The sequence below is a fragment of the Bacillus rossius genome, chromosome 1, assembly GCF_032445375.1.
Source record: "Bacillus rossius redtenbacheri isolate Brsri chromosome 1, Brsri_v3, whole genome shotgun sequence".
Classification (NCBI taxonomy): domain Eukaryota; kingdom Metazoa; phylum Arthropoda; class Insecta; order Phasmatodea; family Bacillidae; genus Bacillus; species Bacillus rossius.
Genome location: NC_086330.1, coordinates 58,867,758 through 58,888,866, shown reverse-complemented (window position 1 = coordinate 58,888,866; position 21,109 = coordinate 58,867,758). Strand labels below are relative to the sequence as shown.

Below are 21,109 nucleotides of genomic sequence, written 5' to 3'. Positions count from 1 at the left end.
AATAATATTTAGGAATAAAACAACTTGTACAGACTCTTGAAAGCACTTCGGGGACTTGCAACCTTGCATTACACCTTTATCTTAATTTATTCGCCATATAATGTTTCATAGTTGTCCTATGCACAACGAGAAGACTTTGCGCCAGTTCAGAGCTTACACTTATTAGGCAATAGCTAGAAGCACTGTGAGAGTCCCACATATGATCCCGCATCACTAACACAGAAACATCCCGACTAGATGGACCCCTTAACTTCATTTTCTAATATGTATGGTAATAGACTGTGCAAACAATTTATTTGCAAATTTTTAGTGCAGAAATACATTAAAAATAATTTAGAAGATTTATTTACTATCATGTATGTAAACAGTTTTGATTATGAAATTTGTTATTCATAACCAACATAAGCTATTGTGAATTGTAAAACACAAGACACACCACTACCACATCACCAACTCACCTAGAAATACACAAATTTAACCTAACCTACAGCTATAGGCTATATTCAACTAAAAATAAAATTTGAAGTTTTATAAAGATACTAACTTTTTTTATTGCATAATCATCACACTGTTACTTTAGAGTATCAAAAATTGGACAGAAAAAGAATCCTCACATTAAAATCGCATGACTTTTTGGTTCTGCTGTTAAGATTCAGAGCGCTTTGTGTATGTACCGGTAGTAAATATGACAGGACAAAGCATCATGCAACAGCAATCGGTTTTGAAGTTGCTATCAGGCAGTGTGGTAGTTATAATGGGAAAATAAAGGAATTAAAAACTTGTTTAAGATTTACCCTAACAATATGATTTCCCTTTCAGTACGGTCAAATGTTTCGATCCCACCATTTTCTCCATAAGTTCTACATTATTTTTTTCATGTAAGACATTGCCCATCAACTACTTTTTTCCATATAAAATTATGTATTTTAAGGTTGAAAACCATTCTTCGTTACAATATTACAGCTTACTTAATTAACAGGAAAACGTATAAAAAGTAGCCAGTGCTAGTCGACCCCATTCATGTTCGGTTACATTGATGCCCGTATAGTGTGAGCGCACATAGCCAAATATCAATATTGATAGCTCTCTGATTGCATGCAACATGTGTGCTCTGTCTCATGCTGAGTAAACTACATTGGATAGCCCACACCCTTTCATGGTTAGCGCATTGTAAAGGTAGGATGACTCAGAAACCTTATAGACAAGATGGAGGAACTAATTATTATTGTGTTATCATTGATATTTCCATAGTAATGTATGTGTTTTTCCTCTATGGCATATCGGTTAGTAAATTTTAAGGTATATCTTTATTAACTAAACTTCTTTGCATAAGTAACTTGATATTTTATAAAATTTATTTCAATTTTCAGTTCATATATTTGTATTAATAATTTTTGTAAAACTCTCTGGTATTGGTTTAAAACAATGACACAAAATAATTTATTGAAAATAGTTGAAAGTCAATTTTAGAATACTGAGAAAAGAACAGAAGGAAATTACATTCTGTTTAAAACCAGCTGAACTGACTGACGTTTAATTTTTAAAACCGATAATTCTGATATTGATACTTGATTTATTGAGGCAAACTGTTATTTTAATTAAATAATAAAAGAAAGCTAATTAATATACTCAAGAATTTAAGAAGGTTTCATTTGGCAAATTATAAAAGGATAACAATTTCACTTATCCTCGAAGACGGAGTTATGCCAAATAATTGAAAAGAAAATCGAAAAACAAAATTTAGACGACGATCCCACGTAGTTGAAGCCATAAATTTCAGAAGAAAGGCGTTACCAGGAAAAATATACTGAGTATCCAAGAAAGGCGTTCCCAGTACGAAGTCATCTATTTCTGAAGAGAGGTGTTCCAAGGACAAAACCACCGATTCCTAGAAAAGGCGTTCCCAGGATGAAGCCAACAATTTCCGAATATTAGGCATCTCAGGATGGAGTTGTAAAAAAAAAACTATTCTAAAAGGTTCATAGCACTCCGAACTACTACCAAGTTGGTTGTATCGTTCTTCGATCACACTTAACTAAATTCAAGACACATTAAAATTATTTTATCCAATACCAGACTGTTAAAATATAATCGTAAAGTTGAACAGAGTGATAATTAACCGAATGATGATCTATAACATGGAACTCTGATTGTGTACCCAACAAAGGCCCGCTCTACCTATTTAGCAAGTTGGCATACAAAAAAAAAATTAAAATTGTTAAATTTGTGATTTCAATTTTGGACACACTTAACAAATATTGATATTGTCAGTATACTAAATGTATTATAATTTGAATTCAGAACTGAAACGATATCAATTAAACTTCACTTAATTATACAAATATTGTGTTACTCATATTGCACGTAACTCAAACAATTAACAGGCGTCCATTAACTTAACTTACCTTGTATGATCTATTTTTTTTGTTTCATTTCATTAAATCTATATAATAGGTCTAAGTATTTGAGTTAACCATATATCAATACTAATTACCAATTTTAGTAAAGTTTTGACAGAGGAGAACCCGATAGAGTACTACGATGATAGTTATGGGTATGGTACACTACATTAGTTTCAGCTAACGTTCAGATCAAGGTTTTCGGTTTTCTACGTTAAATTAAATACGTTTTTGTTGCATGACCAAATAATTTAAATTGTTTGGCGTGCTTTTGTATACTCTGCTTTTTAATATAACATACTTTCCATGTAACTTTTTTTATGAAAAACTTACCCCAACAAAAATGCTTTTATCGTAGTTTCAAACTTGACTTTAGCATAAAATTTGCATAACTTATGCAGCAAAACACTGTATTTAGCAAATTAGACTTGGCTTGTAAACCTACAATGTGTTGTGCGTTTATTTTTGAAGTGAAACTTCTTTGCTGAGGTGCAACACTTTTCAAACGTTACGAAAATTCCGATTGCATGAGGGAAAATAGCTAGGTATGTGGTGAAGGAACCGGGAGAGGAGGGGAATAGTTAGGTACGTGGTCAGGGAACCGGCAGAGAAGATGGCAGGGAAAGGTAGAAATGACCCAGCGTACTTGCACACTTTCACACTTGCGCTCTTGCTATCTTGTGCACTTGCACACTTGTGCTCTTGCCCACTCACACATTCAAGCATTTGCAGACTTGCATGTATGTTAGGTTGTTTCTTGGGGGTGGCGTGTCAAGTTATCCCCACTCCGGGGCCGTTGATCGGTGATTGCTGGAGCAGCCTTGAGCGAGCTCCACATGGTGGCGTGCAGCTCAGGTTGAACCCTGCCATGCTGCAGGGATAGGTGGGTCTCGGCGGTAGGGACCCACCTACGCCTGACGCCACCCCTTAGGGCAGCACTTGGGCAGAGGGCTAAGAAAATATTGTTCTTTCAAGTAGGTATTATTATTTAAATTACTTGTATAAAATAAGTATTCATAACAGTGTTATGTGAGTGTTGTTTTAGCTGATTAACTAAATATTTTTGCTGGTATCATGCTTTTCATGCTTGAGTTTGAAATGGATAATTTTTGTCACAAATTATTGTTTGATTAATTAAATCACACACCGTATTACAGTTACAAGCCCACGAGCGTGTAAATATGTTAAGTCCAACTAATAGGCATAAATATTTCTCTATCGGAGTGTAGCTGTGGGCGTCGGTAGCTCAACAAAGTAGCATTGTGCTAGGTCCGGTTTATATGCCATTCTGTCACTTATACATGCCAGATATCAACCTCAAGACTCCACACGTCCATATGGAATGTTAGTTAAGCTGCATAAACTAACTAATTACATGCAATATTCAAGTTTAAGAATTAATTAAAATCTAATTTAATTGTACTTTGGCAAATTTGTTTTAAAAACAAGAGTAAAAAAGTTTTAGTACTTTATTTAATTTAAAGAATCTACAATTTAATTATTCATGCGAAAAAGAGTTATTTCTTTTGAGATCATACCCACATCCTTACTATTCTCTATTATTATCTCTTGTTCTACAAAAAAAATACTAGTAATTTATCTCTATATATACCTAAGTAAGCAAGAAGTTTCACTTTTATCGCACTTGGACTCCACACACACATTTTTTATACATTAATATATTTTTAGTTTGTTAATTAGTTAAATTATAAAAGGCATTAATTTTTAACATTCAAACTCCCCTTCCCCCTCCCATCCCTAAAATTTATTAAGTAGTTCAGTAGAAAATATATTCTCACCTAAATATGTAGTACTCATAAAAAACTAATAGCACCTGGGTTTGGGGATTCCTCTACTCTAGTCGAAGAGGTTATAGCTATCACTCACAAAAACCACCAATGCAAGCCAGCCATGGTTCACTGTCACAACTCAACAGTGGTTTGGGCTGGGAGGGGGGTAGCGGGGCACAATGTATCCCAATATTTTCAGTGAGGGATAAATCATAATTTTTATCGCCTAAAATTTGAACCATCACAATAATAAATGTTACATTAACATATATGCTCCAGTAGGCTTCTTTATGATCTGAAAGCACACATTAATTTAATAGTGCTGATGAAAAAGCTTAATTTGTTAACATTAACTGTTAAAATTAACTATGAAAGTTTAAAACTGGTGCAATAAGGGATAAGAAAGGAAATAAAAAAGGGGACATACACTTTCGGCAGGATTTCTTCACAGTTTGACAGTTATATTAAACTGAAACTGTCCCGGCACCTCAGCAACCCACAGACCGACTGGATACAGGATGCTGAACACGACGGAAGGAGTACTCACCCGAGAGATCGGGCAACATCGCGACGTGGATGTCGTGAGCTGCGGACGGGCGACGCGCGGTGCTTGCGTACCGGGAGCGGGTCGACGTCCGTCGCCGCAGCGTCTGCTTCACTTCCCCACGGGTTCTCTTCGAGGTTGCTGGAAACAGGACACACGAGACATGATGTTCTCGTCGTGTGCAGGATTCATGTAAACTTTCAACAACATACAACAACATCAATATAACCTAATATTTTATGGGATTCAGACAAGTTCACGCCTTCTAATACATTTTTCACTCCCAAGGGCATATGCAGGAGAGGGGTAGAAATTCCAACCCCATTCCCCTCATAATCAAAAAAAAAAATTCCATCATTGAGTTTGAAAGCAAACAGCGGCAAAGTGGATCTAATACAAAACAAAATTACAAGGAAACATATTTTATCCTATTAATGAAATAACATTCATATGAATTGTAGTATGAACAGCTAAATTAACAATTATGTTATAATACACAATGCATAGATAACTAGAAAAATAATATGATTACCAAAAACTATTGACGCAATGAATTGACTATGTATACAACATAAAAACTCATGATACTTAAGCATTAATTACATAAATTTTTTTTTAATGAGTATTAGAAATATGCAAAATGAGAAACTGTGTTTAAACAACAGCTATTCATATAATGTTCCATTGGTAGGCTTTGACCTCAGATAAACTTTAATCACAATATTTGCAAACACTCAAGAGTTTATGGTGCATTCATGCATTAACACAGATTCCACTAGCAATTCTTCCAAATATTTATTGTTACATGGGTACTGTATATTGGTATATTATTAGTAAGGAATAACTAAACATTTCTGAATAGGAGATCATTTATGAAGGAAAAAAATTATGCTACTGGTCTAGTCAAGTAACTACAATTAAAATTAGAAATACTTACAAAACATTTTAGAGTAACAGTGTCAAATTTTATGTTTTACCAATCTGGTACAATAAAAAAATTTGATTCATTAAAAATGTTTTAATTTTTTTTATATATATTTAAATTAATCTGAGATTTTTTAGCTTAGTTTAGATACTTTCAAACATAGATATATTTAAACAAACTGAGTACCTAACTAAATAGCCATTACTAGCAAATTAAATTATTCCTAATGTTGCTAACTTACAGTAACACTTTAAATCTTGCACCATGAAAAATGAGTAAAACCATACATTTTTGCCACATAAACAAAATTGAATCATTGGTCACACTTAAATAATATTACAAAAAAATGAGATAAATATTTACAGGAAAACTGTAAAAAAATTATGAAATCAACTGTGATATCTTCTTTTGCCAGTGGCAACAACATTCTTACAATTTTTTTTTAACTACGTAAATATTATATTAGTTAAGCCTCTTCTTGTTACTCGGACGTATTTAAAGTCACAAAATACTTATGACAAACTTACGATTGTTATCACTACTAAGAATTCTATACTTGCATTTTCTCTTTTGACCACCTACAACTTGCCGATTTACTGAAATAAGTAAAATAGTTCATTTACTTATCAATGTGTGAAATGGCACAAAGCTTTTATTAAATTCTTATTTTGTGACTTATTTAGTTATGAATAACTTTCTTTGAACAACTAAATTGTAATAACTGCCACTGTGTGTTAACATATTAGGTTTTGATTTAAAGTTGCTTCCTACGTCTTGAGAACTGCATGGTATAAATATTATTTTTCTTCTAACATTTTGCAGTTCAGACACACTTCATAAGCCACCATTGCAATATATAATCACAATTGTATGAATATTTTTAGTATAATTTTACATCCTTGTAAATAAAATTAATCTGCATAGTATGTACTTATTCCTTTCAGCTTCTTTAAACACTCAAACATACACCTGTTATTTATGTCAAGCATAAAACACGGCGTAATATGTAAACATAATGGAAAATAAAATCTGCACTATTTTGTATTCAAAAACAGCAAATAAGCAGAACTACCGAAAAATCATACAGAATATAATTTCCAGAAAAAATGTAGAACTTTAGAATTTATCAACTACGTAGGAACCATAAGATGCAAGAGTTAAATAATAAAGTTATTTAATACCCAATTGTAAAATTATGCAAGATGGAAAAATGCAATGCCAGCATCAGCCAACTTTTAACATCTTGTGTTCAGGCTTGCATTTCCGCCTTCTATATTTGAAGTAAAGTGTCCCAAAAACTTACAAAAATTAAGACACTATACATATATAATGTTACGGTTTACTTTTGTTCACTTGCATTGCGTTTTAACTTACTAAACTATCACACAATGAAAGAAAATGACCACTAGTATCAATATTTTAAGAATGTTTTACGAATGTATGGTTTCAACCATTTATGTCTTTTCAGATGTCTGTAGGCATGTTACATTTTGAAATAAATAAAATAAATACAGTACTGTCTCGATTAACTGAGTTAATATGGACCACAGCAACCTTGAATACGTAAAATCTAAATATATATAACTCAAAGGTGACTGACTGACTTAGTGATCTATCAACGCACAGCCCAAACACTGGACGGATCAGGATGAAATTTGGCATGCAGGTAGATGTTATGACGTAGGCATCCGCTAAGAAAGGATTTTGATTAATATTCAACCCCCAAGGGGATAAAATACCACTCACTAACTCACTCATCACAAGATCTCTAAAACTATACACCCGATTGACTTGAAATTTAGCATAGTTACTCATTATGTGATGTAGACGCTCACTAAGAACGGATTCTGCGGAAATCCGATCCCAAGGGGAGTTTCGGGGGCGTAATATATAAAATTTCCAGTTTTTGGTAGGAAATCACCATGGCAACGGCTGTTGCTTTGTTGATGCTTCATTCGTCTCTATGGCAATGACTATTTCATTGTCAGTGCAGTCCTCATCACCTTGAAATTTTGGCGGGTACTTTAAACTTCACAGTAATATACCTTATGTTACGCAGGATGACATTTTTCGAAAATTAGATCCCATGGGTGGTTAAAACCAGGCAACAGTGGGTACTTTGTCTGCATGAGAACAGGATTTTGCATTGTTCATGCCTTCTGCGTCTCCATGGCAACGGGCATCGCGCGGCAGTGGCATACCCACAAGGAGGGGCATGTATAATGAGCGGCGCAAGAGTGATCTGCCTGTAAACTGCCGTAGCAAAGTACGGGTACATCAGTTGTACGTTGCGTGCATGAGTCGGGAAACCATTGGTGCTATTCATTTTCTCTCCGGTACATTATACAGCATTGTAATAAATTTTCACTCAATTTTTTTTAATTTACCATTACTGTAAATGGGAGATGTGGCTTAATTTTTTTCCACTAGTATAGCCGTGCGAAGCCAGGTCGGGCAGCTAGTAATATATAATGAGGAAACTGTCTTGATTTTCAGTTAGCACAAAGGTAAAATTTTTCAGGGTGATGTTTTTCCAGCTTTTTTTCAGTGTAGATTCTTTCACGTCCCTCCATGATTCACAGTAAATGGCATCTCTGAGGTTAATTTTCTTTAGGCTATTGACAACGGTTAGATCATATTCTAGGTCCTCAAGCAAATGTTTGAACAGTCTTTGCTGGTTACGGCACTTCAGGTTAAACAAAGCTTGGTTGAGCGAGACTCTACAGTAAAAATAAAAAATAAATAAAAACATTAATTGTAAACAGAACCAGATAAAATTTTCTACATTTTTACAGTTTCCAGTTGTAGGGTTGGTTTTGTCTTGTGAATTGGGTGTTTTATAAACTACCATAGTTTTCTTGCATTTGTTTGGTATTGCATTCCTGCACTCTTGCATTTCTTGCAGATTTTATAAACCCAGCCTTAGATGTTCACTATAACTTCATGGAAGATGTTCAGTGGCTGAGAAAAGTCCCTAGGGTTATGGTGTTTGGTTTGAGCGGATACAGATTGAGTGTTCAACTCCAGGAAAGCAGCACGTCAAAATGTTTCGAGCACATTATGTTACCTCTGTAATCACAAACAGTTGCCCCTAGGCTCATAGCAGGAAGCCCACATATGAAGTCACATTTACAAACTCCCCCAAAAATATTTAATACAGTGACAAATCTCAAATCAGCCATGCATAATCACTGTTCACAAATGTTCAAATAAGACTCATAATCATAAACAATAGATCAAGAAATAAACCTACAAATGCTGGGAAAACCTCTTTTAGGTCGACACAGCACAGAAGTTATTTAACTATGTCAGGTATTAGTTTAAAATGTACAATGTACTCTTAACAATTTTTTTTGAATAATACATATGTTCTAAGTAGCGTATAGAATTGGAAGGTGAAATTTTAGATGAAACTGTAAAATACAGCAACATTTTCAACTGAACTCGCGGTCAAGCTCAAAATAAAAGTCACAAGTGATAAACTTATTGAAATTAAAAGCTGATTTAAAAATATTGAAATAACCACCAACAACTTTTAAAAAAAAGACCCAACAAAGCAGATTAATAATATAAAATCAATATTAAATATTGAATGCCTTAGGTAAAACTGATAAGTTTTTTTATTTGTTACATGGTGTTACCTGCATAGTACTTAAAAACAATCCCATGTGATCTTGCTGATTTCAAATATATTATTTCATGAATTTTTAAATGATTTGTTTCAAAGAAAATAAACAACAGTAGAATAATGGAATGGCCTCCAAAGTTTCCCAACCAATTCAGCACTGCACTTTCCCATGGGGCCTACATAGAACTTGATCTCATACATACATATATATATATGTGTATGTGTATGTATATATATACATATATATACATAATATATATACATATATATAAATAAATATTCAGCCTCCTTATGTTTGTGCTCACAAAATTCGAAAAGTAGGCAATTGTGTGACTTTAAATTTCAATATTTTGCATTTCAATACGCAAGTGTTTTTATAGTGGAATTTAAAGAAAAAAATCTGGAAATTTTCCGGGAAGTCCGTCATTTTCAAAGTAAGTGGCATGAATTTTATTATTACGGTGTTCGGTTAGAAAAAGACATATACGGGTCTAAGCATTTTTTGAAAAGAAAAAAATACATTTTCTAATAGAATTTTTATAAGTTTTATTCACAACGTGCTAATATGTAGTTTAGAACCTAATCATCTTTGGAAGGTCTAACCAGAAAGGAGATTAGAATCTTCATGGAATGAATAGATTTTTCTTGGATTGTGCATGCAAAAAAAAAAACTTTTACTGCAGTCTTTTGTTTTCACTTGCCATAGTACACGTTTTACAAGTTGAAGAAGAAGAGAAAAGTTGTTTTCATTCACGTTTATGTGTATAATCAATCGCTGGAAGTGATTTGATTATATGAAAAGTGCTTTGATTATCAGTTTAAAAAAAAATGTTACTTAATTTTATACTGAATGTTGTTATATTCAATTCATTAGTTTTGTCTTGGAAATGATTTAATTATCTGTTTATGAAGAGCAAAATGTAATTTGGATTATAATGGTTGCAGTCAATTCATTACATTAGTTATTTTTTTTACAGTTGATTGTAGTTTGTATTTTTTGCAATAAATAGTGACAGTTTTAATGAGTTGAATCAAGAAGAAGAGCAGCACAATCACCACAACACCAAGAACAATTACATAAACTATAGTGAATTAGTGAATTTTCCAACAGAATTTATTTATTCACTCAATGTTCCCGGATTACCGTCACACATTCTAAATTTAAAGATTGGAGTGCCAATTATATTATTCCGAAAAATCAATCAGTCTAAGTTATACAATGGCGCATGATTAGAAGTTAAAAATCTAATTGAAACAACAATTCTGATTTTCATCCTGTGAAAATTTCATTGCAAGGTGCATACACATGATAAAAAAAAATCACTCTCATAATTTTTTTAAACTGCACCTAAAAAAGTATAGCTTCAAAAATACTTTAAAACAAACAACGAAAAAATGTTCAATGTCTGTGATAGTAGTTTATTTTACATTTAATCTATATATATAAAAATGAAACCCGTTTTCCTTGGTCACGGCATCACGCGTGAACGGCTGGACCGATTTTACTAATTTTTTTTTTGTTGTGTTTGCTATGGTCAGGAGAAGGTTCTTATGAAAGAAAAAATTAAGAAAATTGTGCGGAAAATTAGAAAATTTAAGAATAATGAATTCCTATTTCCCTTGGTCACGCCATCACGCGTAAATGACTGAACCGATTTCACTAATTCTTTTTTTGTTGCGTTTGTTATTTTCACGAGAAGGTTCTTATGAAAGAAAAAATTTAACGGAAAATTAGAAAATTTAAGAATACTGAACCACCATACATAAAATTATTTCCAAACTAACCCAACACTTTGTACAATATAAATATTTTTAAAGTAACCTTATGACGTTTGACATAGAAATGACAGAATGTTTGCTGCAAATATCTTCAAAGAGGATGTAAAGAAACTGTATTGTTTAGGAAATATTTATCAACATTAACGTCTTACTACATATTGTACCGGTACATTCGGTACAGAGCTGCTGGCGCAGGCTATTCTGGCTGTGTACATTCTGCCTAGGCCATTGTCATGCCATAATTCGTTATTACTGTGTTGCAGTTTAAAAATAGAAAAACAAATCAATACATTATGTAAACATTTTCTATGTTTGTTTTTGTGTGATATACTTTCTTATAAAGAAGAATACAACCGTTTTCTTTAATTTACAGTTGAATTTTCATTTTTGAACTTTTTTAATGTAAATTTATGTCGTTTGACATATAATTGTTTTAAAGACTAAGAAGATTTTTGTTTGCTAATAAGTTTTTGTTAATCATGGTAAGTTCACAGCTTCATATTGATTTTTAGAACTTTTTGGTGACTACACAATACTATAATTTGGTATACATGGTTATACAGAAAATGTATGAGAGCTTTTTATTTTCAGTTGGATTTTCGTTTTTAACAATGCCACCAACCAGACGTACAAGCTTAGGCCGCAGAACTCGAAATACGGCAAGTCAAAGAAATATACGAGCAAATCAAAGTGATGAGCAACGCGAAGCGCGAAATGAACTTGAACGGAATCGATATCAAGATAGGAATGAAAGTAGTGCATCATTGCTACGCTAAGGCAGTACGAAGTTCGCCGGGTCAGCTAGTTTCCAATATTTTTCCAAATTTCTGGATAAACTTTAGTCTATGGTTAGGAACATAAACATGTGTTTTTATTTTCAAGCACAAAGTGTTGTTAATTTTAGTTGAATGTGGTATTTCCCTGTTTTTGGCACATTCATATAATTTTATATGCAAAATACTTCACATTATTCTTTTAAAAATATTCAAGGATTTGATTTAAGAGCACTACAACTTATTGCTATTAATGCTGCACACAGAAAAATATTAACATCTACCTACTATAATCATTACAATAAAAATGGCGTAACTGCTTACTTTCATTCAGTAAAATAAAATAAAAAAGTCAATGATGGGGTATTATACATAATGCCAAAGAATGCAAAAGTTTATCTCTATGGATTTTATTTGGTAGAAGGCAATCATAAACTGTATTAGAACGATTCAAATACTATAGTTAATTTTAAAGTGTTTTCAACCAAAAATACTGATATTTGCATAAACATTTGTGTTATCTCAAATGCAATATGTTAATGTCCTTATCTATGGTTAGGGAACAGTTCATGCAGTACAATGGAACCATGCCACAAGCCATCTCGCTACGCACAGCTTGCCGGCACCGGCAACGCTATGCACACGGCCGTGCACACTCGCGCGGAGGCAGCATGCACCATACCGTACCGGCGCGGGACTGCTTGCTCGGCAACAGGGTGGCAATGTGTGACGGGTCCCGCTGCAGCACCTCTAGGTCGACATCCGCGGGGTAACTCTCCTGGTAGAACTCCGCCCCCGCCTCCTCCCACCCTTGGCCCCGTGAGGTGCGCTTCTTGCGCTCCCCTCCGGACATCACGCTACTGTTTCCAACACCAGCACACCGCCACGTGAGTGCCGCCGTGCAGTCACCTCCACACAACTAAGTACTTTCTACCATGGCTTAGCGTAAATCTTACATAACAACCAGTGCATGGTACTGTAATAAAAATTGTATATATCGCTCTATTACAGCTCAATTCTGGAATTTTTTTTTTGTAAAACCAATAAATTAAAGAAATGCATTATTTTGAGGCTTTTATCCAAAATTTTCAGGCTAAAATAAATGAAAATTATAATTACATACAGTCCAATCTCCATTTAGAGAGTTAATGTGGATCGCGGGTACCTCAGAGAAGGAAAATTTCTGATAACCCGCATAAAGTGAGAAAACCGCCTTGGTTTTTAGTTGATCCAGTGATATAATTTTTCGGGATGATGTTTGTCCAGTTTTTCTTTGGTGTAGGTTCTTTCGCAAAACTCCATGATTCGCATAACCAGTAAATGGCATCTTTGAGGTTAATTTTTTTTAGGCTTTCGACAACGGTTAGATCACTTTATAGGTCCTCAAGCAAATGTTTCAACAGTCTTTGCCGGTTATGTCGCTTTAGGTCAGTTCGGATAAAAAGAAACCTCAAAAGATCAAGACTCTTATTTATTGTACTAATAAAGTTGGCAAACATGAGCTGCCCCTCATTAAATTAGCACTAACTAATGTTTCGCACAGTCATGCAATGCATCATAAAATTTGTAACTTATTCTCTTTTGAATAAATTATGTTTTTATTTTTAAACATGTTGTCGTAAATCTGCACTTACCACAAATTTGTACTCCTTCAGACCACAAACAAAATAACTGTGGAATGACCATTTGCATAATGTACTAGTTAAATTTTCTTCCCCATTTTCTATAAATTATTTCTTCATTTATATTTGGTTACTAAATGTTAGATTAACAGTGTTCCTCTAATCCATCTATCTTAGTTGATCAGTCGTAAAGTTAGCCAGATTTAATAAAATTAATCCAGAACATTAATAGCCTTTTTGTAAGTATTGCTGTTAGTTGACTTAACTCCCAAAGATTTTTTTTTGCTATATTTCACAAATCTACAATACACTGCTTACTACAGTACGATCAAAGTGGGCACACATCACCCTTGTTTTTGTTCCTATTGAAAAATGATAGAAAATAAAGGTTTTAATGCTGCAGGTCGACAGATGTGCTCTCTGCACTCACTCCACTTGCATTTCAGGATGCAGAGTCGTGCAGACGTGTGTTATCATACCCAAAAGAATAAAAGACTCAAGAAATATATACTGTTTCATTTCCACACTTCATATAAACCATATTTACTATTTTTACAATAAAAACCAGTAGGAAATAATAAAAAAAATTGTACTGTAATCAAGTCACAATTCCCACACTATAGGCTACCATACTATCGACATCTAGTCATGTTTATGGTGAATAACATGGTATTAAAGGCAGGTTTTTTTAAATTTCATTAAGTGTGCGGTCTGTTAAAATCAGGCTTGTTACTAATGCATTAGGTAAGTTTTCCTGATTCACAGATGCATTATTGGCCTTGTGGTTTGCCCCCAAGGCTAGGATAACTTAAGGTTAGTAGATAACTTGATTTTTCGACAACCTATAACTAACTGGAAATGTGAGTGTAATTATCCTAAGATTTTAAGAGTTTATTCATTATGAAATTTTTTACTAGGGTGGCAATTTCACTGCAGTTAAGAGTGCAATGTAATAGGCTAGTAAACCTATTTAAGTGAGAAATTTCCCTAAAAGAAAAATTTGTTTTTCTTGCTTTTGTCATGCCTGAGTACGAGCCATTTGAATGCACTATGGGAATTTAAATTTATTTTTTAATACTTTGCTGTAACATTTTTTTACACTTGTAGCTCATTATTATTACTATCCTTATAGCTACCCCCAGTATTATAACTTCTTAAAATATAGAAGGAATTTAGGGATGGCATAGTGGTAAGTAATGTAGGGGAAGGAATAAACGGGAACATTTGACTTTTTTGCTGACCGATGCATGGTGCTGCAGAGAAGGGATGTTTACAGGTAGATTGATATGACTGAAAGGTGGTCTTAAAAAAATGGTATGCTGATAAATGTAGGAAAGGCAAGTAGTCTGAGTATGAGTATAAGGTCTACCAATAAAGGGGAGAAGAGAAGGGAAGACAACTGCTATAAATAGCCCACAGATAGTGTTTCTCGGGAACCTTAAGTGGGGGAAGCAGGTGAGGAAATTTGTGTGAAGGGTAGGCAAGTCTTTGGTATGCTGTCAGAGTACTACAGGAAGGAATCAGCGAACAGAAGAAGTTGCGTTCCATACTGGAGTATGCTGTGGCGGTGTGAGATTAGTACACAGCAGTGTCCTGAAGGAAACTATGGGGTATTTAAAGGAGAGCAGCTAGGTGGGTGAAGATGAAATGAAGGAAAATGTGCAATGTTGAAAAAAAGTGAGTAACTTACTTGATCATCAGGTGTTATTAAGGAAATGGATTAGTAAGTAGTCAGAAAGTGGCCAGAGGATAGTTAGGATATATTGGGTAAATTACTGGCAGTAAAGTGCCAGTAGGGTGGAATGCTTACCACCGGACACGTACCCTACATCAACTTAAATTGAATTAATAAAAACAAAGTAGATCTGCATTAATTCATCTGCTTTGACTACAGTACCAAATACACTTAGAATTAATATCATTGGTATCAAGAACAGTTTAATAAGGCTAGGTACACAATCTAAATAAAATTTTTTTTAAATGTATCTTACCAAACATGAAAATATGTCTGTAAAAACCCATCTACAACAGTCTAAACCTGTGGTGATCCATATCCTTATTTTGATTTAAATTGCTATCACGTTGTTGCAAGGAGAACTACCCTGTCTACAACTGAGATGTCCGAATCTACTGATATTTAAAGTAGCCAACAGAGCGCAGTTAATGTGGCGTGATTATAAGTGTTTTCCTATTATTTGCCTGCATTGCGAGTATGGAGCTAAGTTTTGAATATTATGTAAAAGTTCCATATTAACTTACGTATCCAAGTTGATCCCTTGATCCTGGTGACATGATATTGTATAATTGATCTTGCAGTACATGATGCTTGCAGTTTTAATTTAATAAGTTCAAAGAACCTGGAAATCACAAAAACTTGTGATATAAAAAATTAATTACGGTCGTAAGTTAAATACCTACAAAAGAAAAAATTTCCACAATACCTAACCGACTGTTTGGCCAGGATCTTTTGACGTACTAAATTAAAACAGCAAGCATCATGTACCACAGAATCAATTATACAGGATCATTCCATCAGTATCAAGAGATCAATTTGGATACATGTTATATGGAACTACCTACTTTAATAAATTAATTCTAATCACACTGCCAAAAAATAAATACCGCCTTCTGATTTTTTTGATAATATTTATGTTTCTCACAAACCCAAAGCACATAAGAAGATTTCTGTTTAAAACCACAATTTTGAACTCGAAACTGGATATATGAGTGGTCTTCTTCTATCCTAACAAAGGACAGATTGGGACAAAGAGTTCAAGTTGACCAATGTATTCGAACCAGGGATACTAATGGCCGCTTGCAGAGTCAGGTTAAGTAAAATATAAGCAATAACATTGCTGGTTAATAAAATGGAGAAATATTTTACTTTGTCAAGTCACGACTGTGCAAACCGGCCTAAAACAACCGTCCACACCATCCACGACGTCAGAGGGTCACGTGGACTAATCAAAGATCAGTGTCCGTCGGACACAATTTAGGCCATTGCTGTTGTAGATTGGCCTTATTGACTCATTATCTACACGCATTAAATCGAAATTGTGGTTTCACCACTATTATCATCGCATTCTCCCTTAAACACTTATAAAAGAAATGTTAATACTTAATAATAAATAAACTTTGACGACGCTACATCACCTATATGAATGAAACGTCAGTTCATGTCTTCAAATGGTAAGTTCGTCTGCCATATTTCACATGTCCCGCTGAAATCAACTATATAGAATTGAACTGCAGTTAAACTGTCACGGTCTACGAACCGCAATGTTTATCACGAACATTTTACATTTTATGCGGCATTTCTTTCTCAGCTGTCAAATAGCTAAACAAAATAATAGGGCGGCTTCCATGATCCGCACTAACAGCAATGCTGATACCATAACAAACAAAGCCAATGCTAAGGTAAATTCGACTACAGATTGGGAAGTAAACGAGTTTTCTTATGAGCGAGTTTGGCACAGGGAAAATTTCTGCCGCTACGTGCGCTGGCGCAGCAACAGCGGGACATCCTACCATGTCTATGTTGTTACTCCCGTGTGTTAGTAGGTAAGAGAGCTTTATTTTAATTTGGTTATAAAACGAGGAAGCTGCTTTGGGTGGGCCAACGACACTACAGTTTACTCAGAAGCACACAAGGGAGAAACATAAGAAAACTTACTTCTCACAAGAGGAAGTAGAAAAAATGGGTCGTATTTGAAGAAATAAAAACGAAGAGGTTTGCCTAAACATACCCTTTTTATTGTTAATGGATATGTTCTTTCTTTTGTTGTATGGTTAACATAATTAGTTGCTTACTGTAACCAGTACAACTGTTTACAGTTATATATTATTATTTTTATTATGATTGTAATGTTAATTGTATATTCCATGAGCGAATATTATGTATTTAATTGTTTTGATTGTAAAGAGGACAACCAAGGCATCACAAATATGACACATCTTATTACCATAGACGACACACTTTCAACTTCAGGGTCTTCTAAGAATTATTCCTTGGAAACTTTATTCATTTGGTCTTAGTTCGATTCTTTTACACTCCAACATCCACGGTTTTATTTCACTATGCAGCTTATTCTGTTTGCTGATATCGATAGCTCCTTGGTTGCTAGGGACTGCCAGTAAATAGATATAAGGAGGAAGAAGAGAGACGCCATCGCCATCTTGCGGAAAGAAGACGTTTCTCGGGCTGGGGCGAACCAAAACCTTGGTTGCCGCCCGAGAAATAGAAGATTTCGCGTAATCCGCGATCGTGTCCTGCTTAGTATTCTCCTCTCTACGAGTTGAGAGAATTGTATCTGGATTAAATAAATCCTAGATAGGGAGTATCGGCGACTTCGAGTGCCAACTTCCGCGTCGGTCCCGTTTTCGTCTCGTAGTGGTTCCAGACATCTGAGGGCAGCGCCAGCTGAGATTCGACCACGAAGATTGGTGAGACCAATCCAGAATTATACCAGACTTTCCAGGACGAGAGGGATGTCGAGTCTTCAGCTGATACACGGCGACCTCAGCCCTTCAGTAGTTCGCTAATTACAGAATTACAGCATCCAGAGTTCCAGTGTAGCAGCAGACCACCTGGAGGTCCTGTGAAGAGAGCCTCAAGCCTCCGACAACGTATAGCTAGACCCGGCAGGATATTCAACGTGTTCTAGTGATGTCATTTGCATCTAATTTCCGACACCTAGATTTGATACCTCGGTTGTTTCTCAATTAATCTCATTTTAAACATAACTTCACACCAATATTTAAGAACCATTAAAATCATAGGTCTTTCAATTATTATTATTTCCTTTATATGCAAAGTTCCACTATTCACGTAACACCACTAAATTTCCTTTTTATAATGACTCTCCATACAGTAACCCAGGGCAGTGACATGCTAGCTGGACTATCAGTTTGGGCAGACCATCCAGCAGTAGCGGTCCTGGTATTTACTGCAACGAGGGTAGGCGCCAAGAACCCCATGAGAACACATCAATACAATAGCAAGGAGGTTTATTACAGTGGCTACCACAAGCTAGGAGTAGCAGCATAAACAGAGATTTGTTTCATTACATATGAAATTCTTGCAGTTAATAGTTGGGTAACTAATGATCATGACACAATAACAATAATAGCTTCTTGTGCTTACATGATTCTTTGCATTACTGAACGGGTCCTGTTTTATATCTTATGGCTAGAGTTAACAAATAAATTGTTCCTTATATTTTTAAATTACAATGTTTACTTTTTTGTACAAGAAACCAAAATAAGTTGTTATATTCTAGGGACTGTTCACTGGTGGTTAACAAATGCGGATGAAGAGTTGAAGTGACAGCTGTGTCTTTATTTCTTCTTTTACATGCCGAAGTAGGTGTTAATTTTGGTCCTAGTGTTTGAACTAGTTGTTGGACCTACTCTGGGACCCCAATTGGAACCAATCGGAAAAAGAGTTCAAGTGGTCAGTGATAGAAAAAAATAATGGGGTAGTTAATCTAAAAGGCTCGGGAAAATGGGGTAACAATTTTATATAAAGTTATCTGGGGCCGACAGTGACGAATTTTCCCCTCGCCCTTATATAGGAAATGGTAAAAATGAGATCACTGGCTCCGAATATGCGCAGCACTCACGAAAGACACTTCCGAGTCATACTGATAAACTATTTATTAAATGGCTACTAATGATGACTACAAAATAACTGCATGTGGGGTCACTCCCTGACTCATGGGGGAATTACATCCCTCTTTTTAAAAACTCAATCTCGTAACTTAAATAAACAAACTCGGCTAGCGTGGATAGTGCCACTGCACGAAAAATGTTCGTAATGATGGCTGAGGACCTAATGTAAATTTTTGAAAAGGCCCCTAGGTTAAAATTCGCGCGAGTAGCCCACGGGACTAGGGAGAAGGGGAAGTCGCCCTCTGAGTCGCCAGGAGCTGGGGTCGAGGGATTGCTATGTGGCTATGTGGTAACCTACACTCCAGGGGCATTGGAAGGTAACACACTGCGCTCTATCGGAATGCAGGCGAAACAGACTTGGCATTAGTTCCCCTATGTCTTTTCAGAGGGTGGGGTGAAGAGTGTGTTAACCCTAGTCTTTAAGGGAAGCGACGGAGCTGCTCTCTTGAGGGCTATAGGGAAGTGGGAGAGGGCATGCTTAATGTCTTAGCCACAAGATGGCGAATGTTAGCCTCTTGCCCACCAGCGAGGAGATCTTGAGTGCAGTCTGGGTCACTGCATCAGGGGAAGTTCATGGAACATATGGTGGGAAGGGGGAGTGGGGGGATCTGCTAGCTTGTGAGAACTGTGTTAGGGATGGTGCTGATAAGTGCCCGAAAGCCCTCGAACATTAGAATGTAGCATGTCTGGAGCTGCTAACCTAAGCTGAGATCTGGGAATGGGTTTGCCCTGGAAGGATGCTGAGAAAAGCACTCTCGGTCACGAAGCTGGACACTGTTACCTGTCGCATTCATGGCTGAGGGGAGAAGAAAAATGATGGCTTATACTTGGCTGTCGAAGCCACACCAGGATCTCGGTTGCAAACTGGGAAAATGTAGGGGGACTCTATTAGGAAATATTTCATCAGGATGATCAGTGGGCTAACAAAGTTTATATTAAGGGTTTTGACGTCGTCCCGACCACGGCCTCAAAGCCCGTGCTCCGCACTGCTAGTACCCGATCCCATTTTCGGAGTGCACCCCCAGCCCAACGGGAATGAGTCAGGCGAGCGCCTCGGACGTGACCCCAATAGACTCAAAGAAACTTAAGGGCACGGAACCCCGGGAGATAGAACCCATAAAACAATTAAGGGAAAAGACATTAGGGCAAAATTAATAATTCCCAGACATTAAACAAGTGCGTCGTAGCAACTCCGTGCATGCGGTGCTCGAACCTCATTAATATTCACCACGGCCACTGGCCATAATTAAAGTGCCTGTGACAATGATCAAGTCGGATTAGGAGAAATCCCACTAATACAGTTCACAGGGAGACAATATGATAATAAATTTACAGTCGCCAACTTGATGCCACAATTTAAATAATTAAATACTCTAAAATAATTGTTAAGCCTTAAGCACCCAATTCCCAGGTGCTACCTTTTTTATTGGGCACCTGGAACGTGTTTTTTGCTTATAATAGAGCAAATTGAGTTAATGTAAGTTTTTGGTGCCGGCTCACAAAGGAGGTGAAAGTTTCCCTCCCTTGCGAGGCGGCCATGATCGGCAGTCTCCAACCACTCCATGCCGGGTCAAGACGTGTGTCCGTGAGCAGCCATCCACTTTGTTTCACCGACCGTTCATTCTGTAATCACTTTAATATCTAAACCTTTTCTTTTACTTCATAGCTGCTCACGTCGACTCGGCGTGTATTTTGCGGACCCGGGCTTATCCCGACCGCCTTCGTTAGTGGTTCCGCACCGCGTCGCGGTCCACGCCACTTACAGCACTGGCCGACTCCAGCCAATACGCTTTTGCTAGACCGCCCCGCATATGCCTGCCGGCTGCAACCACAAATAAGTGAGAGGTGTAATTTAAGGTCACCCTAACTAAGCCACCCTAAGACAGATAACTTTCGGTACTGGCCGTCTCCAGAACACTCGTAACCGCACCCCGCGAGACTTCCATGGCAAATTCATTGTGTTATATTTGTGTCGTGTT

At 35.9% G+C, this 21,109-nt stretch overlaps 1 protein-coding gene across 4 annotated transcripts in view; it reads right to left on the bottom strand.

The window, feature by feature from the left end:
- The window catches only part of LOC134536544 (transmembrane channel-like protein 7), a 69,920-nt gene that overhangs the window by 21,747 nt on the left and 27,064 nt on the right, over positions 1 to 21,109 (bottom strand). The window contains exons 1-3 of one of the 4 annotated variants that reach the window (XM_063376282.1): positions 16,614 to 16,867; positions 12,526 to 12,698; positions 4,737 to 4,874 (exon numbers count right to left, since the gene is read on the bottom strand). In XM_063376282.1, coding sequence (XP_063232352.1) covers positions 4,737 to 4,874; positions 12,526 to 12,691 — 304 coding nt within the window. In that variant the 5' untranslated portion in view covers positions 12,692 to 12,698; positions 16,614 to 16,867. Of the gene's footprint in view, positions 1 to 4,736; positions 4,875 to 12,525; positions 12,699 to 16,613; positions 16,868 to 21,109 lie in introns of those variants that run through there. The other 3 variants (XM_063376279.1, XM_063376292.1, XM_063376300.1) reach the window with 3 other exon arrangements.